Source organism: Rhipicephalus sanguineus, chromosome 4, assembly GCF_013339695.2.
Source record: "Rhipicephalus sanguineus isolate Rsan-2018 chromosome 4, BIME_Rsan_1.4, whole genome shotgun sequence".
NCBI lineage: Eukaryota > Metazoa > Arthropoda > Arachnida > Ixodida > Ixodidae > Rhipicephalus > Rhipicephalus sanguineus.
Genome location: NC_051179.1, coordinates 176786185 through 176812951, shown reverse-complemented (window position 1 = coordinate 176812951; position 26767 = coordinate 176786185). Strand labels below are relative to the sequence as shown.

The 26767-nt window shown below is 48.2% G+C and overlaps 1 protein-coding gene across 5 annotated transcripts in view; it reads right to left on the bottom strand.

Annotated features, from left to right (window-relative positions):
• Positions 1-271: 271 nt before the first annotated feature.
• The window catches only part of LOC119390919 (gastrula zinc finger protein XlCGF8.2DB-like), a 76814-nt gene continuing 50318 nt past the window's right edge, over positions 272-26767 (bottom strand). For 2 of the 5 annotated variants that reach the window (XM_049414977.1, XM_049414976.1), the window contains exons 2-4: positions 24191-24268; positions 23889-24111; positions 272-5814 (exon numbers count right to left, since the gene is read on the bottom strand). In XM_049414977.1, coding sequence (XP_049270934.1) covers positions 5150-5814; positions 23889-24111; positions 24191-24268 — 966 coding nt within the window. In that variant the 3' untranslated portion in view covers positions 272-5149. Of the gene's footprint in view, positions 5815-14075; positions 15226-23888; positions 24112-24190; positions 24269-26767 lie in introns of those variants that run through there. The other 3 variants (XR_007415907.1, XM_037658633.2, XM_037658630.2) reach the window with 3 other exon arrangements.

Genomic DNA, 26767 nt, shown 5'->3' with positions numbered 1-26767 from the left:
TCTCTGCTGGCTCTCATCGCTAAAGGACCCATCTGGACGTCTCCGTCGCTGGGCCCAACGTCTGCAGGAATACTCGTTCGTGGTCCACTACAAGTCGGGACGACTGCACACAGACGCAGACTTTGTCACGTCATCCGGTTGAAGTGCCCAACGTCACTGACCTTGAATCAAACCCCTGCGTGCTCTCCATCCGCGCTTTGGTTGATTTCTCCCATGATGGTTAGCGCAAACTAAACACGGACGAAAAGAAGAAAAAACGACGACACAAGCGCTATGTAACAACTGAACGTTTATTGGAAAAATCACAAATATATATGACTAAGAAAGAGAAAAACAACAAACCCGCACATGCGCCAAAGATAATTGACAAATAAAAACGTGCCTGCTAACAAAACTACGCCCTTTCCAGGAAAGACACTTCATCAATCAAAGCGATAGAAGGGCAGCTCGCCCGTGTCTTTCTTTCTGATCATCTCAAATGCCTCCGCGATTTCCCGAGTCCGCTGGCTCTTGTGCCTAGTCACCACGAACGTTTTGTCCAGCTCGGGAGCACAGCCGCATTGTCGGCAATGGAGGGCATGGTGTGAGCGTCTCCTCCGAACAACGACGGGACCCATCGTTACTTTCCATCATCGACCATCTAACCTCCGCTTCACCAGACCCTTCCGTGCGCCTGTTCGAGTTGCACAACATTCTGTACCGTCGCAGTTTCAACGCCGATGGCCCGGAACTGCTACTTGTGCTACCCCACCATCTACGTACCAGTGTTCTCGAACAACTCCACGACGTACCGGCAGCCGGTCACCTTGGTGTCTCTCATACCTACGATCGCGTGCGACGTCGCCTTTTCTGGCCCGGCCTGTACCGTTCCGTGGTCCGCTAGTCGCTGCCTGCGACCGCTGCCAACGCCGCAAGCGCCCCTCTGCACTACCCTGCGCCTTGCGGTCTTCTACAACCGATCAACATACCCGTGGAACCATTCTTCCGTGTTGGCCTTGACCTGCTGGGCCCTTTTCCTAAGTCCACTTCGGGAAATAAATGGGTTGCAGTTGCCACAGATTACGCCACACGCTTTGCCATCACTCAAGCACTGCCAACAAGTTGCTCCACTGACGTCGCTGAGTTTCTCTTGTATGAAGCCATTCTTCATCATGGCGCCCCCCGGCAGCTGCTTACCGATCGAGGGAGGTACTTCCTGTCACGTGTTGTGCATGACATCCTGCGTGCCTGCTCCTCTGAGCACAAGCTTACCACCGCTTATCATCCACAGACGAATGGATTGACCGAGCGTCTGAACCGAACGCCGACTTAGATGCACTCAATGTACGTCTTCCCAGATCACCGTGACTGGGACAGAGCACTCCCATTTGTCACCTTTGCGTACAACTCTTCACGACATGACACCGCTGGTTATCCACCGTTTTATTTGCTATTTGGCCAACATCCAGCGTTACCTTTTGACACGCTCCTTCCTTCAGCTGCACCCTTTGTCTACTGAGTACGCCAGCGATATCGTTGCTCGAGCCCATGCAGCTCGTCAGCTTGCCCATGACCGACTATCCTTGTCGCAAGCATACCAAAAAGACCGTTATGATAGCCGCCACCGAAAGGTTCACTTCCCGCCGGGATCTCTGGTCCTCCTCTGGACACCATCCCGCCAGGTCGGCTTGTCAGAAAAGCTTCTCCCCCGTTACAATGGCCCCTATAAAGTGTTACGACAACTCAACGACGTGAATTATGAGGTCACACCCCTGGACACTGCCTCTTCGACCTCCTCACACCAGACGAACGTTGTGCACGTTTCCAGACTGAAGCCGTATTGCCCTCCTAGTCCCTCGCTGCCATACCAAGCGCCATGACGGCGCTTCCGCCGCGGGAGAGTGATGTCACGGTGCGTCATGCACATGAGCTAGCGCGGTGCTCTCCGAAGATGAAGACGACGAGTGTGCGAGAAGCGCTTGCGCGTGGGGTTTCTCATCCATCTTGTTTGGCTGCCACTTCACTGTTGTAAATATCCATTAAACCGTCATCTCGCCTCCGTCACATTATGTTGAAAGTTTAATTGAAATCGATGAATATCGAACATCGCCGGAGTTCCCCTTTAAGGGTGTAAAGTGGTGTAGTCTGTAAGCTTTTTTATTTCCTATCCTGAGCATGAGCTATTTTCTTTTTACATTTACTTGATATATGAACACTGGAGATCTAAAAATATACGCACAGGGGACACTTCACAAAGTGCAAAAAAAAAAGGCCTTTTTTTAAATATTTCGCCTGCGCACCTTCCTCCATTGCATTCACTTCTAATAATCCAGATATGATGAAGTGTTCAGAGGGTCTGCTTCCAAAGTGCGAGGCACAAGGTATGATTCCCAGTGCCTGTGGACACTCACTAGTTTCTTCTGAAGGAGAGTTAAGCCGTCCTGGAGCTCATTAGTGTCAATACTCAAGTAGCAGTGATTTAGAATAAAACGTGTACTTCTGCAAGCCATAAAGGAGCATGGCTCAACGTCGTTGGCGAAAGGAGAAACGAAAGTGAAAGAAGTTGGTTGGTTGGACCTTGTCAACCTGGCGCAACCCACTGTGGGGGATCGGCCATGAAAGAAGTTAAGGAAAGAAGAAGCCACATTCACGAGAAATGAATACTCACAACACTGAACGACAGGCTGGGGTACCTTCTCTGCCCATTAGAAAAACTAGTGGGTGCCCAGCTGCACTGCCAATAAAACCAAAAACCTACGAAAAGCTGGCCTCTGCTTTCCACTCTCTTCTACTTCTCTTCCCTACCATGCCTACGTCCCATTCTCGCTAGTGAGTTGCCAAACCAAGTGTCTTTCCTCACCTTAAACCAAGTTCACTGTCTAACTTATGTCACGTATCTCGGGAGCGCTTGCAATGTCGGAATAGAGTTGGGAGAGAGAGAGAAAGAGTCGGGGGACACCGTGGTGGCACTGCAAACAAAACTTTATCTAACACACCACGGCAAACCAAAATAAACACACGCACTCAATATTTACAACAAAAAGGTAACGAGTGCAGAAATGCAAAGATAATGGGCACTCACAAACTAGCCTAACAAACATCGCAAAGCATTCGAGCTATGCCTATCTCCTATCAACTCGAGAGTCTGGCCACTATGGCCTCTCAGTCACTCGCGATACCAATGGAGCGTTCTTACGGTTCGCGGTGTGCGCTGACTCGGTTGGCGGTCCAAAGTCGACGCCCGGTCCCGTCGTCGCAGCTCCTGTCGACGTCTCCGGGCCGTCGCCGTCGATCAGACGCCTCGCTGATCGTCTTCCTCGCCGATGCTTCCTTCCTTTCGGAGAACACCGGTCTCTCCCAGTTAGGCCTAACTGTCGGCCTCTCCTCAGTGCCACGGGCTCTAACTGTCGGCGTGGCTCTTCGGTGATTGTCGGTGGGTCGCCGTCGTCTTGCCGAGCTGTGGTAGTGCCGCAGGTGCCACGAGAACTGCGTGGTGAGGCTGCCGCAAGCCCGGGACGCCTCGCTCGGTAGACCCCGAGGTCGACGGCCACCCTCCCGGGGCATGCACAACGCTGCCTCCAGAACTCAGCCCTGCTGTTCCCGTCGCGGACGCGACGCTGGCCTGCACCACCTTGCTCCTCGACGACTCCACCGAACAATGCCTTTCTCTTCTCCTGTGGTCTTTCTCGACGGCTCGGGTCGCGTGGCACGCGCCTTTCTCCGGCCAATGGCTTGCGTCGACGTGGCGGGGGGTGCACACCATCGGGTACTTTTCCATTCCCCGCACACCATCGACGCCTTGCGCTGTCCGGCGCGCGCCCCGTGCCCCTGGATGGTAGGGAAGAGAAGTAGAAGAGAGTGGAAAGCTGGCCTCTGCTTTCCACTCTCTTCTACTTCTCTTCCCTACCATGCCTACGTCCCATTCTCGCTAGTGAGTTGCCAAACCAAGTGTCTTTCCTCACCTTAAACCAAGTTCACTGTCTCCCTTAATCAACAAACTACGCCGTCCCTGCTAGACCGCCCCTTCTTTAAAGGAGTCCTGACACAAAAATTTTCGCCCCGCGTTTTTTTGCTGGAATGTGTTGCTGGGGGCCTGTTAGTCATAGCACGGCACAGCGTTTGCTGCAGCGCGCGACAGATAATTAATTACAAACTCCTCATTACCGACACAGCCTCAGTTTCGGTTTCACAGAGCTCCAAAAACGACAAGCTAGACAAGCCGCAGGGTGCAACTATCACCACCTAGCGAGTGAAACGCTCGGTCACGTGAGCACACAGAACAGTGACGGATTTCCGCGCGGTCTGTCGTCGTCGGGCTCATTGTCGTCTGATGGCGACGATTTTCTTGCGGCGGGGATGGAATGAATTTTCGACGTGGCGAATCACTTCAGGTTTGACCCGCTGGCGAGGAGCGATTCGTCGGGAAGCGCGTCAAAACAGAAATGGCGGCTACGACGTCATCATAACTTGTACCGGCTGAAACGATTTCGTAGGGGAAGTAGGGGGGTCACCTCGGGTCACCTCCGAGGGTGTCAATGCACCAGGTGCGGCCTATAATGCTGGATCGCGCTCGCGAACTTCAATATTCATATAAAATACCTTCCAAGCTTTATTCGCTGTCGATATTTTGCAGATGGTACATGCACGTACACGGGTATCGACCCAGCAGGCTACCTCGGCCGCGAAATTTTGTGTCAGTACCCCTTTAAGGATAGCCTTTAGGCCCCAAACTCGTTGATGGCTTCGCCTTTCTATGATCACGGGACATGTGGTCCGTGAGCTTGTACTTTCGAGAAGATGATGCATGGCAGTGGACACAGGACTAGGGACGCCGTCCGGTGTGAGTACGGATGTGCTGAACGATGTAGTGTTCCATCACAAATGATGCATTGCAGTGGACACGGGAAAAGGGATGCTCTTCTGTGGGAGTACGGATATGTCTCATGGGGTTGAATTTCTACACAAGGGATGCACTACAGTGGACACAGGAGAAGGGACGCCCTTTGGTGTGAATGCGCATGTGGTCAACAAGGTGGACTTTCATCACAAAAGATGCACTGCAGTGGACACAGAAAAAGGGACGCTCTCCTTTGTGCATACGGATGTGTCTCATGAGGTGGCACTTCTGCAAAAAGGATGCATCACGGTGGACACAGGAAAACGGACGCTCTCATGTGTGAGTGCGCATGTGGTCATTGAGTTTGTCTTTCCGCGAAAAGGATGCACTGCAGTGGACACAAGAAAAGGGGCGCTCTCCTGTGTGAGTACGCATGTGGTCTTTGAGAGAGTGTTTCCGTGAAAAGGTTGCATTGCAGTGGACACAGGAAAAGGGCCGCTCTCCTGTATGAGTACGCATGTGGTGTTTGAGAGAGTCTTTCCGCGAATACGATGCATTGCAGAGGACACAGGAAAAGGGACGCTCTCCTGTGTGACTGCGCATGTGGTCATTGAGGCTGCCTTTTCGTAAAAAGGAAGCATTGCAGTGGATACATGAAAAGGGACGCTCTCCTGTGTGAATGCGAATGTGCTCCTTGAGTATGCATTTTTGCGTGAAGGATGCATTACAGTGGACACAGGAGAAGGGACGCTCTCCAGTGTGAATGCGCATGTGTTTAACAAGGTGGGATTTCATCACAAATGATGCATCACAGTGGACACACGGAAAGGGACGCTCTCCTGTGTGAGTGCGCATGTGGTCATTGAGCGTGCTTTTTCGTGAAAGGGATGCATTGCAGTAGTCACAGGAAAAGCGACGCTCTCCTGTGTGAGCGCGCATGTGGTCTTGTACAGACGCCAGTGAGGAAGACTGCTCCAGTGACTCAACAAACAAGGAACCTGCAAAGCCATCGAGAGCAAAAAAGGCAATGCAAATTATGTGCCATAGAGAACTGGATTGCAACAGCAGACAATACACAATGGTTGCTCTACATGAAAGTTAAGTAGATGATCACCTGGTCTCACCAAAACCAAGGCTACTCTTATGGCAACAGCACACTGACCCTGTACATTTCACGAAAATTAACATCTTGCTGCACATGAAAGCTATGGTTAACACATGTGAACAGCAGGTGCCAAAAACAGAACTTGATTTACACGGCATTCCGGCACTATATCTAAAGAGTGAAGATCTTGGTGCATGCAATAATAAACATTAAGCAATAGAAATATGAATAAAACACCGCAGAGCAAAAGACCCACTTTATGTTCCAACACATCAATATAAAAAATAAAATATGAGTAAAAGAAGTTACAATGATATGAAGAACACAAATGAAAATAAACATTTGTAAGAGTTTCAGTGGCATCACGTATTTGGTGGTCAGAGATACAGCTACATTAATGCGCATGACAAAAGGAACTGTTCATATTTCTATCACAGTCTACACATTTCCCACTAATGTCTCTATACTGCGTCAATGAAAGCATAATGATACCAGGAAGTACAGTCACTGATTCACCAGATAGCGGTTAAGTTTACGGATCATTATTTACATCTTCCAGTGTAAAATCAAAGTGCCACTACTCAACATTGTGCTAACTTATCTAGAAAACTCTTTTTGTCATCACAGGCACATAAAAACAAAAATATGCATTAATAAATAGCTATTGTGAACCAGTCCCCTTGAAAGACAAGCACAGTTTCTTCACTTTGATGATTGAAATTTAAAGATTGCAATGAAATCCATGATTTGATTCCCAATTTCGAACGACTAAGATGGCAGAAAGTTGATAGTCCATTTTACATATTTCACAAATATGAACTAGTGGTCTAGACATGGTCACACCACTAGCACAATCAAGCTCAAAATGGATTAGGCCACAACATAAGTAGTGTAAAATGGTAAATGATTTTAAAGAAGAGGCTGTTGCAATGCCCTTCTGGTAATGTCCAAGGCATGCAAGTTTTAGGTTATTAATTAGGAGGAATACAACCATCTACAAGAGGACACAGATGATTCTTAAACGAGCACAAGCAACAGAGTACACCCAAATATACTTTTATACTTGGTATCAGTCAGGCTTGAACATTAGAAAGCCCTTGAACAACTACTTCTTCAGTAATTAATTTGACAAAACTAGTTACCTTTTCTTAAAGACAACCTTTCCAATAACCGAATTCGAAGATGTTTTAGGCAGTACAAACACACGTGTCATGCCAGGCACTGATGAAATTACAGTAGCGTGCGTCAAGAACCTCCTGGCAGAATGCAAAATCATTGTTCTGGTGGAGATCAACCGTATATGAAAAGATGAAAACCTTCCAGTGGATTGGCGTCACTCAATTGTCAAGTCTATTCCGAAACCAAACAAGTCGCCAAGCTGTCTCGGTAATTTGAAACCGGTTTCTTTGACATCATGCCTGTGAAGTTCATAGAGCGGTCAGTGCAAGAGCAAGATATCATATGGTGGTTAGAATAAAACAGCCTTCTGCCGCAGATCCAATACAGATTCACACTTGGTCTTTTCACTCATGATATTAGGCTTTGCCCAAAAATCTTGCTCGACAATTCATCCTTATGCCCTCGTATAGTAGTTCGGCCTTCGGCGGCCTCCCTCACGCATGTATTATGCAAGCTGCACGAGAAGAGGACATTCAGGGCAACATTCACAATCTTATTGCTGCTATCCTGCAAAACAGAATGTTTCAGATCCAAGCTGGCAATGAATGCAGCTCTTATCTTTGCTGACTGAATTGGTGTGCCACAGGAAGCCGTAATCTCCCCTGTGCTATTCAATCTTGTCCTACCAGCTCTTCCTCAAGGGAGGAAATCGAAGGCATTGGGCACGCTGTTTATGCTAATGATGTGATGCTTTGAACTACGAAAGGTTCCCTGAGACAACAAGAGGAGGCTCTAAATATGGCACTAAATAGCATAGATGAGTTTAACAGAGAGATTGGGCTGACACTGTGGACCTCCGCGTGATTGCGGCAACGCCTTTGTGACTAAGCATTGGGAAAGAATGCAGGAGAAATGGCTGCCGCCGCCGAACATGCTAGTATGACTTATTGCGAACAACCCTATCACCTGCAGCTAACTGCTCGAGCACATGTGTGACGTAGCCCTACTTAAGCCAATTGCCCACTTTTGATAGGCAACAACCTGAGCTTGCTGGGCCGCCAATCGCTGCCACCTCAATGTGTGGGACCACGTTCGCGTGCGCGCCACTTTAGAAACAAAAGCAGCTTGCTGTTGCCGAATTGAGCATCAGCGGTCGTGGACGCCACAAAACCTCGCTGCATTCAAACTATCACGCCAAATGCGCGTGTACGATACAACGAGCAAAGCGCTGTTGCAGCCATACTGCACGATTTTATTAGGCGGCAACTAAAATGCGCCTCTGTCCACTGCCAGGACTACTACAACATTGACGAGTGCGCATCGCTTGCTGCAAGCTCATCCAGCAGTATCGCTGCTGGAAGCTCGTCAATCAAGTGATGCGCACTTATAATAATATCTGGGGTTTAACATCACAAAACCACGATATGATTATGAGAGACGCCGTAGTGGAAGGCTCCGAGAATTTCGACCACCTGAAGTTCCTTAACGTGCGCCTAAATCTAAGTACATGGGCCTCAAACATTTTTGCCTCCACCGAAAACGCAGCTGCCTCGGCCGGGATTCAATCCCACAACCAGCGATGCGCACTTGTTGCCGCCGCGATAACCCAACAAGCTAATCACTGCATCTGTGCACGCACTGAAGCAGAGTGGATACGAAGAACACTCCCGCGACAAATGCACATACCATGTATGCAAGTGGCCTGGAAATGACGGCGTAAGATGACTAGGCAGCGTGTGGCACGCAGCTAGACAGGGACGATCAGATCCATGCAGCCATGCCATGCTTTAATGAAAACTGTGTCAGTTTTCGCTTAGTGACAGACTGTGGTACAGATGCATCGACACGTATCGCAGAAAGCCGATACTGTCTGTTCTGTCACTATGTCAGTCGCTGCGTATCCCGGACCCTGCAATAGTTCCGAAATGCCGCTTGGCGTACACCTTGGTGATGCGGTATCGTGCGAGAGAGCCAGAACCTTTTCCACACTTCGGTAAAAAAAAAAAAAAGGCTATGTGGTGGGTACTTTAGGCAATATTTGCGGCACCACGGTATGTATTTCTCTATTGGTGGTGATGGCGCGCATCAGGATATGCTAATTTGGACTTTGTGGTTAATGCTTACAGTGGAAATCCCCAGTACCGAAATCGCTGAGGAAGCAATTTTTGTTCATTCTCATGAGAATTTTGTTGCCGCTAAAATAGAAAAATACGCACACCAATTACCTAGTAGAACCACAATTTAATTAAAGAAGTTGCTGATCTTGCTTTGTTTCCCACTGCTTTGAAGGAGCTGGATGGCTCGAGCCTCGCCTTTCGCAGTTTCAGTGATGATGGCAGACTTCTAGTGAAGCGTCAAAAACCTACGCTTTTAATAGGAGGCAGCATCTGTCCAGAAGGCTTAACACTGCATGTAAGCAGAGCACAGGCAATCTCGGCGTCCACGAGGAGAGTCGCGCGACAGCAAGCAGCTAGGCAGTCTACAGAATGTCTGTCGGCATGACGTCACTTTCGTGGGTGTCGTCACTTTTAAACATCATGTGCCGACATAGTTGCTATCAAAGGCATCAGCAAAAAAACTGCTCTCAGCGAAAAAAAAGTCTTCCTATCATCATCACCCAACAGAATGTAAACAGCAATGGTCGCACCAATGCTTATTGGCAGAAACGTATGTGCCTGACTTGTCGAATGAGTGGTGCTGCAATTTTTTAACTCCTGGGTTCCTAACTACCGTATAAACGAGTGTAAGGGCCGCACCTTTTTTTCAAGAAATGAGGGCCAATTTTCAGGGTGCGGCCCATACACGCGACATTTTTTTTTTTAAGTAAAAACGCACCAGTTAGCGAACGAAGAGCGTTTATTGCAGTATACGACATTTCTTGCGGCATACGTGCTCAATCGTCGTCACTCGGCGAGTCCTGAGACTTGGAGTCCGAGATGAGATGGTGTGCTGCGAAGCGCCGTCACCCCACAAGCAGTCATTTCCGTGCCATCCAAGCTGCTAGATATCCCGGCGACTTTAAAACTTCGGGACACAATGTCCGTCGACACCGAGCTCCACGCAGATAGGATCCACCCAAGTACAGTGGCCAAGGCTAGTCCCTTCACGCGCAGCATGTCCGTTGTGAGTGCAAGACCATCATTCCGCACTTCAGTCACATAGCGGAGCAAGTCTTCTTCCAATCGGGAAACTTGCACTGCTCTCCTCGGAAAGCGCGCTTAGTGCTGTTGGTGTTTCGCAAGGCTTCTTTTTGAGCACACCAACGTCGAACACACTTCTCGTCAACGTCGAATTTTCTGCCGGCGGCACGTTTCCCGTGCTCGAGAGCATACTCGGTCACCTTCAACTTACAGCCAGCAGTGTAGCTATTCAGGTACCGTATTTACTCGAATCTAGGCCGGCCCCGATTCTAAGCCGACCCCCGAAATTCGCAAGACCAGAAAAGTAAAAAAACCTATTCATTGTACTCGAATCTAAGCCGACCCCCCCACTTTCGCACATCGTTTTTTCGAAAAAAACATCGGCTTAGAATCGAGTAAATACGGTACTTCCCCATCTTGCCAAAACGTGAACGCCGTGTAGAAAACAAGATAGCACGAAGGACATCGACCAGTGCAGAAAACTACAGCAAATGGCTGGCTGAACTGCACAAACTACACTGTAGCACAAACCGAACAACGCGAACGCCATGCTAAAGCCATGCCAAACTCCATGATGCCAAAGTTGGTGATGCTAATGCCGATATGGATAGCGCCGATAGCGCGTTTGTATAGAGATGTGAGAAGCTAAAGATAAAATCCTGCTTTAACCTTTAGTTGGCGGGCCTATGAATACTAATAAAAAAGTTAAAATTTTTAGCCCACTTCACGAACATCTTAACACAAATAAAATAAAAAAAATGTATATATATATATATATATATGTATATATATATATATATATATATATATATATACTCTGGTGACGATGATGATCGTTGCGTTTTTTTGCGCCATCTATCAACTAAGCCTAGAAGCTTACGCGCGCGCGCATTTTGAATACGTGTTGGTTAAGGAAAGTGTGGGTGCGGCCCTTACGCGGATTTTTTTTTTTTAGAATATGCACTTCAAAAAAACGGGGTGCGGCCCTTACACGGGTGCGGCCCTTACACGCGTTTATACGGTAGTTCATCGGTTGAAAAAATGTAGCGAACTACAACCTGAAACTTTTGTTATTGCAGGAGCGCTTTTGAAGTCTCTTTGCTGCAGAGAGGGGCCAAATGCATTGAACTCTATAGACGTTCGCCGGGGACACCAGACAGCTTCATTGCTGCGACACTTTCGTTCTTCAGGCCTTTCGTTATTGAGAGGTTGCACTGCACTAGTACTGTTTAGTGCATAGTTATGCCATGTTTCCAGCAGCTACATATTAACAAGATTTCACTACTCTGAATGCTCTTGTGTGCGCAGTGCATATTCACAACATGGTTCCACCAAACAGAAAAAGCTACAAAGCAGGTCCAAATCAAGTTCTTTGCATGATCGCCAAGTGTATGAGGGACGTGAGAGAGAAAGAAATCAAGCACTTTGTACAGGCATTCTTACATTCTCATATCCTGTATGGCACCTTCCTTTACCCGATCACTGGAACACTGTTGCATACTCTGCAGAACCTCAATAAAAAGGCCAGGAGAGTGATCAAAGGGCTTCCAAAGTATACACCCTTCCCTGCACTGAAAACCTCTTGTGGTATGGGTAAAGTGACCAGACGTCCTGATTTAGGCGGGAAATGTCCTACTTTTGCGGCTGGGGTCCCGCTGTCCTGCCAACCTGCTTGCGGGATGGTGTTTTGTCCCGCTTTCGGCCGAAAGCCGGCTCGCAGTCGCACTCAGCTAGCGCAGCCACTACACCCCTTTGCTATAGTATACTATACATGGCACGATCTGCTTTCTTTCTCTCTCGATCTCTTTCTATCTTTTTCTCGTTCTCATGGCCACATCTCTTTCTATCTTTTTGTCATTCTCTGGCCCACAGCAACGCATATATTGTTTCCATAAATGCTTGTTCAGTTACCGTGCCTGGATAGCCTCGTCATTACAACACTCGCCTTTGGATAGTGGGTACCCTCATGAATCCCCTTTTGAAATTTTACTGTTTTATTTTTCTCCTCCTCCTCTCCACTTCGTTGAGCAGATTTTTTGCTCAACGCTCGCCTGCTCCTCCTTCCCGAGTCCTTGCCTCAGCACTCCTCGTTTTACCAGGCTTTACTCTCTCCCTACCACCCCATGCTCCAACCTCCTTTCTCACCACACTCCATCACTTACTTTCACTCCGCTCTCTACCTAGAATGTCTTCACTTTCCGTCACCCCTGCTGACTCGGTAGTGGCGCTTGCCGAATTGCTGTGGCGCATACACGCCCGAGTTTTTGCGTGCACTACGCGGACTTATGCAAGCTTAAAACAGCTCAGCTGTTAAAAGTGGAATCTTCTGTTTGAGCTGTACGACATGTTCTTCCTTCCGTCAATTCGCAAAACACCCCCCCCCCTGCACATCCCGCTTTGGAGCCTGTGAAATATGGTCACTTTAGCTATGGGAGACATTGCTGACCTCTCGTCTATGCATGAGCTGACGCATATCACACTACTGAATTCCATGCAGGCAGGAAGAGCCCCTGCTAGAGTTGGGCATGATGTAACTAACCTTCCTGTGCTACCACACATATCTCCCCTTTGGGAGCACACACAAATTGCAGGCCCCAAACCTTGCCAAAGAACACGGGCAACGAACACTCGGCAAGCCCGAATCTACGAGAAATACACGCAGCAGAAACGCAATGGTAACTAACCCATAGCACCTGTCAAATAGTGTGCATGAGTGCCTCCATCGGACCACAAGAGGAAGTGTTGGTGTTCTCTACGGCATGGACTTGGAGGCAAACGAAAGAGGTAGCAAACTCCATCTAACGAGCCAGATTATTCACACATCTGCGACAGAACTGTATGCTATCTAAGATTTTCCCAAACATGCCGAATCCACCGCTCACCATTTTCCAAGAGATGCTAAATGTCACTACAGAGTATTTACAGACTCCCATGATGCCTCTCACATGTGCAAACACACTTGCACGCCACCCCTGCTGTTCAACAACTACATTTCTAAGTGCGTCGTCTGCAAGAACAAGGGCATAATTTCCAAATGCACTGGTTCTGGGGACATATGGGTATACCAGGAAATGAACGGACATTGTTAATAACAAAGAAAATAACACTTGCTAAAAAGAAAAAAAAAGTCACAGTTTCACCGCAACGGCGAAGCAATGAATGCAATAGCAACAAATTGGAATGTAACGCGAAGAATGGAAACCAGCTCGAAATTTCCAGCGTGTCGCTCAACCACAAAGGATGCACAAAAAGAACACGCACACGTCGAGCGCTAACTATGATGCGTCACAGCTCGACACTTGAAGCGCACTGCTCAAACATAAAGCAGGACGCACGAAACAAACGAACAGGTACACAAAGGAGGAGCGCGAACTAACTGTCACAGTTGTTACTTATTTCTATTTGAACAGCGTGCTCCTTTCGCAAATGCGGCTGCTGCAGCGAGCGAAGTATCCTTCGTACGCTCTGTGTTTTCAGCGCGGACATCGCGGGGAAAGCACATGACAGACAACCCTCCCCCCACCCCGCCAGCCCCTTTCCTCAGATAGCACACGAATGCGACCACGCCCTCGTGGGCAAAGAGAAACGGCGTTCGCAGGAGCGGGGCAAGCTGGTCAACGCCTTTAAGTGCGCCTATTGCGCTCCTAGCGCCATCTCGTTGGTAATGAAGAAACGCTTATAAGCACCTGCCGTCTCTGAGTACTGCGGTAAAGGGTGTGTATATAATGCTTGCCGTTAGTCATTTGGACTATCTGCGCTATGTGGCATAGTGGTTAGAGCCACGCGCTGCGGATCGAGAAGTCGCTGGTTCGATTCCGCGCTTCGGAAGCTTTTTTTCAGAATTATTTTTTTTGGCACTTTTACATATACAGTAGAACCCCGCTGATACATTTTTGAAGGGACCGTAGGAAATAAACGTAAGAGACAGGAAACGTAAGAGCCGAAAAACAGGAAAAACGGCAAAATATTTAGTGGTACAGAATTTTATTTCAATTCTTACGAGCAGCACGAAAATTGGCGCGCTCAGCCGCGATCTAGTCGATGAATAGAAACGCGGAGCTTAGGACGGCCTCATCCACAGAAATGTAATCAACGTGTGATTTTTTAAACACCAACAGCTGTAGGCATGAAAGAACTAAGCACACGCAATCACGACCGGCGCGCGAGTCCGACCGCGAACCGCACGCACGACCATGCGAGCTCCAACCAGCTCGAACTCCTCCCGTTCTCCGACAAATAACGATGATGATGAGTCTACGCCAACGCGATGGCAGAAGTGAATGCCAATCTCGAAGGCCTTGCTTTCGCAAGCAATTACGTCATACACGCCATGTTTGTGCAATAAAAATCTCAAAGGCTATGCTTTTGTCAATAGTAAATGCCGATCTCGAAGGCCTTGCTTTTGCGAGCAGTTACGTCATAGACGCCATCTTTGCAATTTGAATCTCGAAGGCCATGCTTTTGTTTGCATCAATTGAAAGATTCTGTTGCTTGCGCCTCTCATGCGGCTAATATTACGGTCAAACGAGGCCAAGCTGCGTGAAAATGCACCATGGCCGCTCTCTTTGGTAGTCACTCGGTCGGCTCCGAGCGCACTTCGCGACGTATCATACGGGAACGGTCCGACAGTTACGACGTAACAGCGGGGTTCCCAATACATTGTACCCTATGGGAGCTATGCCGGGACCGGCGGAAAACGACGTAACAGCCGGGAAAACGCAGCAGTGAGGAACGTAACAGCGGGGTTCCACTGTATATACATACTTATACATATACGCAGCATGACGGCGGCGACAGCGACGACAAAAATCAGCCGAGACTGTCCATATAATTGCTATCGCAATAAAAAAAGGAAAAACAAGGTACAGCGCATGCCCCGAGGACCTTGGATTCTTTCACTGGAATAAACTCCAGTGTTGGGGGGTGGTTCTCTGAGCTCTTCAGGTGTATTGTCCTTGAAGCCAGGTTCATCATAGAACGAAATCTTGGGATTTCATAGGCACACTAGTTAGTGCACGCCATGCTATCCGTGCAGTCGAAACCACCTGCATATATATCGTGCAATGCACGTCAAGGAACTGAAACACACAGGGACTGGTATGGTCCCATGGTTGCAATAGCCCAAGCAAAACATTACCGTTGCTGCTATCTCTTCGCAGTATTCAAGACATTCAATATACCTACCCTTCATTCTAAAAATTACCTAAGGCGCCTACCAAAAGATTGTCAATCTTGCTAAGGTATAAATCACTAAGAACCGGAGCAACCTTAGAACCAATACATATCCCTGATTTCTGCACATAAACGCCTTCCTTCCAACCTACAAGCGTCGACTTTGAATACATGGAAAGGATTTCTAGAAATGCCCCCGTAGAAACACCACATTTATCGGTGAAAACCGTCTGGTGCGCTTGTTCGTTAATACATTCATTAACACAATTTAACAAGTCCTCATGCGGCAAAGAATAATACAGGTCTTCAATATCCATACTAAAAGCTTTACAACAGCCGGGGTTCTCCTCTGAGAGGAACTGAACTAGCGCCTGAGAATTACGCATACGAAAAGGGTCTGAAAAACTCAAAGAGGTTAAGCAGTTCTGCAAATAACTAGACACAGCGACTTGCCAGGTGCCTTGCTCTGAAACAATTGCTCGAAATGGGATCTCATTCTTATGTGTTTTGGCTGAAAAAAACAATTCTAAAGTAAGTGATTTAGCCTTCTTGACATTACAAGCTATTCTCTCAAGATTATATCTTTAAAAAGGTTGACAGCACGTTGCCTAACTACTGATGGCTTAAGTTTTACCGTCCTAAAATTCTTTTCTATGGCTGTTAATGCTTTTTCTGAGAACAAACTGTCTGGCATAATTACAAAATACCCTTCCTTATCTGAAATTACTGGCCTGAGTTTCTTCTCGACACAGTAATTAACCAAAGGCCGGATAGGATCAGAACACTTGAGATGTATATTAGAACCCTTGATGCTAGCAACGCAGTCTGAAATGCAGTGGGAACGCTCTTCTTCAGGAACAAGTCTAGTGATTGTACGCGGCAAACTTAAAACGTCTATTGGTTTCAGGTTCGGCTTAAAACAGTATTTAGGACCTAAGGCTAGGGTTTTGCAGTGACTATCATCTAAGGCAGCTCCTCCAAGGACTAGCAAGTTATTTTGCGGTGAAACAGTAGAAATAATCTTCCTCTTACATGGTTGAAGTTCTCGAAGTTTTACCCTCCATATGAATTCCGCATGCTGGTTAGCTACCCTCATACAGTCGGCGTACATCTGCTTCTGGCGGCGATCGTCACGCGAAGCCGAGCAACGGACCTTGAGGCATTCCTGGTAAAATCTCACTTGACACCATGATTCCGCGGTCAATACGGCACATATACTCCTGGCATGTCCGGTAGATGGTTGCAGAAAGCCGCACAAAAGTTGAACTTCAACTGGGCAAACTCTATTCTTAGAAAACCATGAAAAAGTTCTAGCATGGACCAAGCAAATAGCAATTAATGAAGCCAAAGAGGCAGGATTGTTCAGATAAGTAGGAGAACACGGAAAAGGGCTCAGAGTACTAGAAATGAAGCTTAGAATAACAGAGAGCTGAGCTAGTTGGTAAGTATTCATTCTAAATAGACAGGGCGTGCAAACATGGACACAAGAAGTCAGGACACCACAAACGCCGACTAACAACTGAAGAGACGCACAATGGCTGAAAAGAAAGAAGGCACGAAAACTTATCTGCGCATGCCCATGCAACAGGCGAACCTATCAAACCGGCACGCGTGGCGGTCTACGTAGAAGATAACTGTTAAGGCATTTGATTTCATCTTTATGCAAGTTAATCGACGGTTGGCTTACGCAAGCGCTAACACTATTCTCGATAAGCCATGCTTCAATCATCAGGCGCGTTTCTTCATTTCTATGACGGTACAACAATGCGCATTCATCGAATTTTGGCGTGCACTTACAATCTCGACAATGTAAAGATAGATTAGAAGGTGAGCCTCCTGTTAGCGATCTCTTATGTTCCAACAATCTCTGGTTAATGCATCGGCCCGTTTGTCCTACGTAGAAGCGGCCGCAGCTGAAAGGGACCTTATACACCACACTCGTACGGCAATCAGTGAATTTGTTGGTGTGTTTTACGAAACAAATATCGGTCCGCTTTGTCTTCTACTCGCTCATTCTTCCTCTGCACAGCGGCACAAATCTTACCTAGCTTATTGGCAGCCGTGAAAACAACATTAACGCCGTACCTACTTCCTACTTCCTTTAGCCTGTGAGATACGCAATGAATGTACGGTATACCTACAACACGTTTCTTCCTATCGCTTTCTGCAACCATGCTCGGACTTAACATAATAGACTTCTTTAAACGTTCAGCGACCGTGGCCACTGCATCACGAGGATATCCTACATCTAAAAGACGCGTAACCTGTGCGTTAAAGCTATCACTCATTTTGTGCTCACACGACTTGGTGAGGGCTGATTTAAGGCAAGACATGGCAATGCCGTTTTTTACAACCTTCGAGTGCTTCGACGAAAAATTTTAATAGGGGTTTCGAAGATCTAGGAGAATACTGCCAGCACACGTGGTTCTTCTGGAACGTTAAGGAAATGTCTAGAAATTGTATTCCATTATTCTGAGGCACCTCTTTGGTAAAGCTCAGCCCACCTCCATCTAAATCAAATTTTTCGCTCACGGAATTTACCACCTTTTCAAAGTCCTCACCACTACAAAAGATCAAGTAATCGTCCACATAACGAAAAACCTTAATAACCGAATTACCTAAGGCGCCTTCCAAAAGATTGTCAATCTTGCTAAGGTATAAATCACTAAGAACTGGAGCAACCTTAGAACCAATACATATCCCTGATTTCTGCACATAAACGCCTTCCTTCCAACCTACAAGCGTAGACTTTAAATACATGGAAAGGATTTCTAGAAATGCCCCCATAGAAACACCACATTTATCGGTGAAAACCGTCTGGTGCGCTTGTTCGTTGATACATTCATTAACACAATTTAACAAGTCCTCATGCGGCAAAGAATAATACAGGTCTTCAATATCCATACTAAAAGCTTTACAACAGCCGGGGTTCTCCTCTGAGAGGCACTGAACTAGCGCCTGGGAATTATGCATACGAAGAGGGTCTGAAAAACTCAAAAAGGTTAAGCAGTTCTGTAAATAACTAGATAGAGCGACTTGCCAGGTGCCTTGCTCTGAAACGATTGCTCGAAATGGGATCTCATTCTTATGTATTTTGGCTGAAAAAAACAATTCTAAAGTAAGTGATTTAGCCTTCTTGACATAACTTGCATAAATATGAAATCAAATGCCTTAACAGTTATCTTCCACGTAGACCGCCACGCGTGCCGGATTGATAGGTTCGCCGGTTGCATGGGCATGCGCAGATAAGTTTTCGTGCCTTCTTTCTTTTCAGCCGTTGTGCGTCTCTTCAGTTGTTAGTCGGTGTTTGTGGTGTCCTGACTTCTTTCTTCTGCCCGTGTTTGCACGCCCTGTCTCTTTAGAATGAATACTTACTAACTAGCTCAGCTCTCGGTTATTCTATACCCACCCTTCCTTCAAGCGCCGATACCTGCCAGCAGCAGGCACTGCTGCGGCAGGTATACAGACCTGAACGCTTCTTAATTCCTTCCTCGTGCAGCGTCTTCACTGAAACGAAGAACCCCGTGGCCTAGAAACCTCACACATTGGCGTCTGCAGCCAATACAACTATCGGGCGGACCTTGAGCACATAATCTGGGACTGCCTGCTGAACTCGGACCACAGACTCATTGCCTCAGACCCCGTGATGAATGGCAAGAGTTTGCTTTCCAGGACCAGATACTACCTGGCGCAGCATCACCATGGCCGCCAATGAGCTATGATGGTCACTGCAAAAGTACCTGAATGACCCCGAGGTATGGTAGCTAGAGGGGGAGGTGTCAGCAACAGCGCGCCGGAGACGCAGCATTTTTTCATGACGATGCGACAGCACGGGCGGCATCTCGGAGCCGACAGCAGCGCCGCCGCATCGGCACATCTGTCGGCTCCGAGATTCCATCCGCGCGCTGGCTTAGATTCGCGGGGGTGTTTGGTACGAACGCGAGGCGCTTTTTCGGTCCACGACTTCTTACGGTGCACACTAACCATATAACAAAATAATGTCCGAGATTAGAAAAACATATCAATGAAGCTGGCCCAACAAGGGCATTGGTAATTGCTTCGTACTGCTGTAGCTTTGTCTGGAGTGTACCGATTAGAAAACACTGCACCTCGGCTTATGCCGGCTCCTCGGCTTCTTGTAAGTGCGCAGCGATATTGGGGAACAAAGCTGGAACCGCATCTGGTGTTAGGAAAGGGCGGCCACGGGGAATATCCACTGTTTCACCGTTGATCACATGTGTGTAGCTGCAAAATATAAACTTCTCGTCGAAGTGAACTTCAAAGACAACGCATTCCTTGTCCAGCGGCTTATCTCGTGGAATGGAACGTTCCCAACTCTGGCGACGTTCATCATCGGAGCGAACTGCGATGAGAGAGACCTTTCAATCTTTTTTTTCTGTCTGAGACGTATCCTGTAGTGGACCCAGGGGCGAAACAATGTCTCTGCTGTCTCTGTTGTTTTGCCATCACGTAGCGTCAGCACATGAAAACAACAAACTTGCAGGTGAGCCGTCGGCGCGATATGTAGCGGATGCTTTTCGGCTTTCTTGCGAGGCGTGGTCGACCACATAAAGTAACCAAGGCACACATGCGCTGGTCCAGTGACGGCAGCGGATAATCTATAGACGGGATGACGTAACTTCACAACAAAAAATGTTTTGTATGCTGACAAGATTGGCAGCAACACCGGCGTTCGCCGCACATTGTCTTTTGCGCTCACAAAGAAACGTGACATGCGTTTCTCGCTCGCGAACAATGCGGCATACGTTTATCAGTTATGAAAACAAGACATGCTTTTTTCGCTCGCAAAAACCGCGAAGCGCAAAAACCGCGTAGCCACTCCCGCGAAGCGCCAGTGGCTACGGCAACGCCTTTTGCCATCAGGCACCAACACGCACAAACAAAAGCTCAGCAGGCGAAGCAACAGGTCACATAACACGCGCTAAGCCGGAGAAAATCCACGAGACCACTTCGCCAGACCTTGCTCTCGCCATCTCAGAGATGACGAGCGCGCCACCTGTCGGTGTCATGAAAAGGTGCCAGCACCGACTTGCATGGCACAGCCCCGCCGATGCCGACACCTCCCCTCTAGCCACGATACCCGAGGATACAGCCACTGGCATCAGGCTTCATCATGGGCATGACAGCCAGAGCAGAAGCTCACAAGACATTATAGTGCCTCCCCATTTTATTGTGGCCCCCTATTTTATTGCGATAGCAATTAAATAGACAGTCTCCGCTGGTTTTTGCCGTCGCCACCGTCATGCACTGTATATGTATAAGTATGCATTGTAATGAAGAGACAAATAGACACAACATCCGTTCGCTGGGCCGGCTGTTCTATTCTCTGACGTTGTCTTTCTTTTTCTTGCCCAAGCCGGTCGCGTGCCTGTGCCCTGTGCCATTCTTCATCATTACACTCGGCCACGCTGCAAGTATGGCATCCTGTCAGCAATGTCTTGTCTGTTGCCGTCCTGGACACTTCACCGTCATCTGCAGCACTAATGTCTCTGGTGGTCTGCACTGGCTGTACCTCAGTGGTTGGTCTTTCCAACGCTGCAGCCTGTCTGGACGTTCTTGCATAGACAACTCCGGAGGGCGGCATTGGCTGTGCCGTAGTGGTTGCTGCACGCTTAGCTGACAATTTTGCTGCAGCTTGGGGCGCTGGCCTCCATCCCCGTTTGCGTGCTGGGCGGGCAAATACTTGCACAGCAAAGAATGCGTACAAGCTTGAACAAGCTGCAGAGCGTGCTCGTGATTCGACGTAGCAGCGTCTGCGTTGCTGTCACTGCAATCTTTAGTTCTGCGGTAACACAGACAAAAGGGGGTCTCTGGCGTCTCCATACCGCGTTCGGACACGTGAACGCCACTGTAGCTTTGTTCTACGTCGAAATTCTTGAAGTTTTCCGAAGTCATCTCACTACTTCGGTCGAGCTGGTCGCTGTCTGACCGGTCACTGGCGGATCCCATGACGGCGAGAGCCACTTCGTCTTTATCCACGCGGCGCTCAGGTGGTATACCAGGTGTCCGAATAGAGCACTTGCCGTCGCCAGCAGACTCGCACGAGGGGCTGCCGGAATGGCCGATACTGGCTCCGTCGACCTGGAGTGCAAGGCTTCCGGAATGACCCATGCCGGCTACATCTGCTCGGGTCGCATCCATGGCCTCCGTATTGGCTTCCTCGGACGAAACGTTCGCACCCTCGGCCAGTGACTGCCGTGAAGCCAGCAGATGTGTGTCCGACTGGTCACAGAAGGTGCTTCTGGTATCAACAGACACTTCAGGCTGTGGTCTGTTGACTTGGGACCTTTGGGCCGATGCCGTACTAGGAGTCAAGCGGCTGATGGTGACTCCAGCAGAATCTACGGTAAGGCGAACTTCGCCAGAGAGGAGGTAGTCAGCCCCTAGGATCATATGAGTGGGCAGGTCCTAGAAGATGGGAATGCCGGCAAGGAACTTGCTCCCGGCTTCGGTTTGGAGGTGCAGTTCAAGCGCCCCGACAGGTAATGCGGAACCACTGAGGCCACGCAGGGGTGCCTCAGGCCATGGTTCGAGTTTCGCTGGGGCATGGCGTCGATGCAGCGCTGTGCGTGGAGCGCCAGTTTGCAGAAGAGCTAGCTCGCCAATTCCAAGGATGTGGACCTGTACGGTTAGAAGCGACCGCGTTTGGTGGTGTGTGGCTTGATGCTGTGCATCTGGTGGTGTAACGTCAATCCGACCACGAAATTCGGCGGGAGGTCCTTTCTATGGAATGGCGGTGAGAAGAAGCAGAATCCAGTGTTCGGTCGTGGACAGGCTTCCAAGCTGCAGGTCGATGAGCTGCAGTGTGCAGTTGCAGCCTCGAGGAGGTTCGCCTCCTGAGCTGCATCCTCGGTATGCGTCTTGTTCAACACGCAGGTGTCATGGCAAATTTGGCCAAAAACAGCGATGAGCCTGTCGCTCCATTCGGTCCAGGAACATTGCTTGACACCTTCGTACTTATGCCATGCCTCGGCAGCACAGCGAATGCGGTCGAGGGCCACCAGCCATCTTTGATTTTCGGGCAAGGTATGGCGCAAGCCAAGTGCATTGATGGTTGCTACCCATACATCGGCGTCATGTTGGAACACCGGTACTTTCGAATGCATGGGATATGGTAAGGCTGGCCGGCCAGAACCCGCAACGCAATGAAGCAAAGGAGTGGAGCTCTTGCGAGAGTTGCGTTAGGGCACGCAAAATCTCCCCGATGCTCTTGGGTGACTCGCATGGAGAGCCATATACAGCATCTGCGGAGGATACATCAGCTCCTGCACTCACGGCGGCACAATCCATTACCAAGGACGCGTGGGCGGTGTCCGTTAAAGGTTGACGTGATGACAGAGTCCTGTTCATGGGATCTATGCCATTGGGATCGTTAACCGCGTTCCCAGAGAAGTGGAGCCCCTGCGGTGTCTTCGCGTAAACTGGTACCGCGGCGCCGGTGAACGAAAGTTGAGCCGCCGACAAGGCCTGGACGCTGTCCCCAGATGGCGTTCGCAGCTCCAGGAGGTTATGAGGTGCCGAGGAGGGATAGACACCGTCCCCGAAACTGTGCTTGAAGCGGTGGCAGGTAGGCGGGTTCTATAGCCAAGGAGGCGTGGACAGCGTTTCCTGGATTCCTGGATGGCGGTCCGGAACGCCGACGACGCACAAGCACAGGCGGTGTCTTCTTTAAGGCTTCGTTTTAGACGACTGCGCCATTGTAATGAAGAGACAAGTAGACACAACACCCGTTAGCTGGGCCGGGTGTTCTATTCTCTGACGTCGTCTTTCTTTATCTTGCCCAAGCCATCGCGTGTCCGTGCCCTGTGCCGTTCTTCATCCCCCATTACAGTATATATATTATAAAAGTCCCAAAGAAAAATAATTCAGAAAAATGCTTCCGAAGCGCGGAATCGAACCAGCAACCTCTCGCTCCGCAGCGCGTGGCGCTAACCACTACGCCACAAAGCGCAGATCCTTCAGGTGGCTATCGGCGAGCGTTATATACACACCCGTTACCGCTGGCAGGACTCAGAGATGGCAGGCGCTTCATTACCAGTGAGATGGCGCGAGGAGCGCAACGGGCGCATTTAAAACTCGTCAGCCAGCTCGCTCGCTTCTTCTAATATTTGCGCAGGGAGAATCTTGCCCTTCCGCTGTCTGCTCGCGCGGTAGTTGCTGCCGGGAGCAGATGTGTCTCTGTGCATCCATCACGGGCTGCTTTTCTTGCTATCTATCGCATTGATTGCTTCGCTCTTGTGGCGAAACTGTGACTTTTTTAAAATTTCCCATCCCTCCCCCGATCACTCACTGCAGCCCTCCGAAGGGAAACGCATGACGGAAACACAAGATCTGTTACCAACAAGCCTTTATGCCAGCGTTATGTAGAGAGACGCCAGATTACATCTTAAAGCAGTGAGCTGCTAGCCTAACTTGGTATAACATTCTGATTTGTTGCTATAGCATTCATCGTTTTGCCCTTACGGCGAAATTGACTTTTTTCTTTATCTAACGGCGGGCGAATGCGAAGACATACCTGAAGAAACAGCTTGAGGCTCTGTTTGTGTAGCACTTGTTGACAGAATTTTCTTTTCGTTTGCTTGTGATGCTTCATGGTGGGTTAGTAGTCGCACTTGAACAGATTTATCTGTGACATCGCCGGGCTCACATGGTGGCTCTGGTGATGTTTCTACGGTTTTTCCCAACTCAAAAGTGAGGCCCCATGCTGCATCATATACTGGATCTGCTGCGATGTCATCCTGAAAGAAATTGGCTTGTATTGTTACGAGTGATAACGCTAAATATTATTGCCGAGTAAACTAATGAAAGCCCTCTTACAGGATCTGTTTTGCAACAATGACTTGGCCCTGGCGCTTGCCCGATGGTTCCGTCTCCAAAGAGTGGCTGTCCAAGAATCTGCAACATTGTATCAACAGTGTACCATTGGTCTTGAGGACAAGTGAGACAAGATGGCCTCCCACCAAAAGGGGGTTTTCTGTCACAGTGAGTGAATTTCTGTGAGCAATCGCCGTGATGCAGCAGTTTGACGACTTGAGTAGGGTGACTGGAGTTGCATCATCGAAGCTACTGAAATAACTGCAGCTTATATGACAACACGCTAGAATATTCTAGCGGGCTGTAACTCTACATCTGTGTTAACTCTTTCGTTACCGTGAGAAAATGGTTATTTTTCATATGTCTCGGGAAGAGAGTTTTTGCCAGTTTGACAAGCACTTCAGCACGCATTGCAGCATACCAAATTATGCACAATGAAATGGTCTTTCCAAAATAATATAAGTTATCAAGCCACAACGATATTGTGAAATGTATAAAAAATTTGGAAGTGTGTAAGTTTTTGTCACCAGCTGATAAACAGAGCAATAAAAAACATATATACACAAAAACACTCAGAACAAAGAAATTTCAGAATATACATTTTGAAGATAAGTGACCCAGGAACAGTATAAGAAATAACAAATGTTGTACACAATGTTTCTATAAAATAGACAAAAAATCTGAACCGAGGTACTGCTTCACTGCTCGTGCAACACAGTGAAGCATTTCCTGGTTTTCGTGAGACACGGGCAGACTTATGTACTTTTCGAATAAAATCTTTCTTTTTGTTTTTGAACAGAACAGCATGCTGGTGTTCCAATACAGATGGATGCCCGCGATGTGAACAACACCTATATAAATCAGATGTGCAACAAGCTTCACCAGTTCCCCTGGCGTCACCTCTTTTCATGAGCCACCTCTCTCCGCATGGGTTGGCGTTCCAAAATATGCATCCAAGCATATTTTTCCGTATTGTTGCAGATAGTATTAAAAAAAAGAGAACAAAATCACGTGCAGTCCAAAAATGTCCCACGCCACTCTGTAGTGCGGGGCTGAGATCTGCTCTAGCGGCCTTCTTGTCGTGAGAAGAATCTTTGCAGTTGGCGCCTGCACATAGCGACCCAGCGATGTGTGGACCTCGCACGTAACCAGTGTAGCTGTAAGATCGTGCCCGAATGTCATCAGCTATGCACGCGTGGCAGAAGAGACCACTTCAGACCGTAAACGAAACCAACCCCTGAACGGCTGCGGATGTCCCAGGCTGACGCAAAATATAGTCGCCATCAGAGCTTGACGCTGAGGTGCTGCCCTCTTCGGACTCAAAGCTCGTCGTCACCTAAATTCAGGTGCGGTTGCAGGATAGTTACAAGCGGCACGCCTTTCTCGCGGCGCAGGTGTGGATCGATGTGCGCGTGATGCCGCCGCCATAGCAGCGATTAGCGACATGGGATGCAGCCATGTGTCTGATATAACAGAAGCAAAACCAAAACAGCTGGAAACTGGCTGAAAAGGACACGTCCACATGTCATACGTGCGGCGGACCTTCGGAAATAATTTTTGGTGAAATAAATCTTCCTCGACTCCAAACAACAGCTCTCTAGCGAATAGCTGGCATAAATTTCAGGCAATTATTACCGCTCAACACGGTCAGATTGGGAAGCTGACACCATAATTTGATATTTGACTTGCAAAAGTTCTTTTGATTACAGAACTTTCATGTTACTGAAGCATAACCCCAAGCGGCACGCATTTCTCACAAGTTCGTCAGCCAAGCGCATTTTCCCAACAACACAAGCACATTGGTTCGCACAAAGGTCTGTCAAAAATCACTATATTGCCAAAATGGGCAAATTCAAAGTGAATGTTAAAGTTCAGTGGCTGGACTAACTAGTAGGAGGTGCTAGGTACACGAGAAACAATTTCAACATGCCAAAATCGACGATTCAAAGCATCGATCACCGGTAATCGATTTGAACAGTCGTGGTAACGAAATAGCTAAAGTTAACAATATCACAGCCTCGCGCGTCGTCTTGCAACCACTCTGTGGTAACGAGTGTGTCATTATTATTCTTGGATTTGTTAATATTGCAACGCAATCGGAATACTGTTTCCACAAAGGTGAGTGAGCGTGTAAGCAGTTGCCACACGTTACGCTAGTACAAGGCTCTTACTTGAAGCACATATTACATGCCAATGTAGGATCTATAGTCGGTTAAAACCTAAGAGAAATATGCCAGCTCTAGTAGACCCTCAGCCATTGCCGTTCCTCCCAGAGAAAATTTGCATCAATACTCCATCCAATAGCTCTTACTCATTTTTGTGATGTCAAGCATTTCTATAGTGTTTCAGGCAGTTGACTTTTCCATACAGACGCACATTTCTGTCGCTGGTTTCACGCCGGAAACTTGAACACCCTCGTAAGTTTTGTCGAGGATTCTGACATCGCAGCTCAGCCATATATAACGTTTCAGGTAGCAACAACGTACCTTTGGCTCCTAATTTGCGTAGCATTTACACTAGCTGAGAAGAAGTACTTGTGGTTCAAGCAAAAACCAGATGTCTTTAACAGGTGAAGGAGAA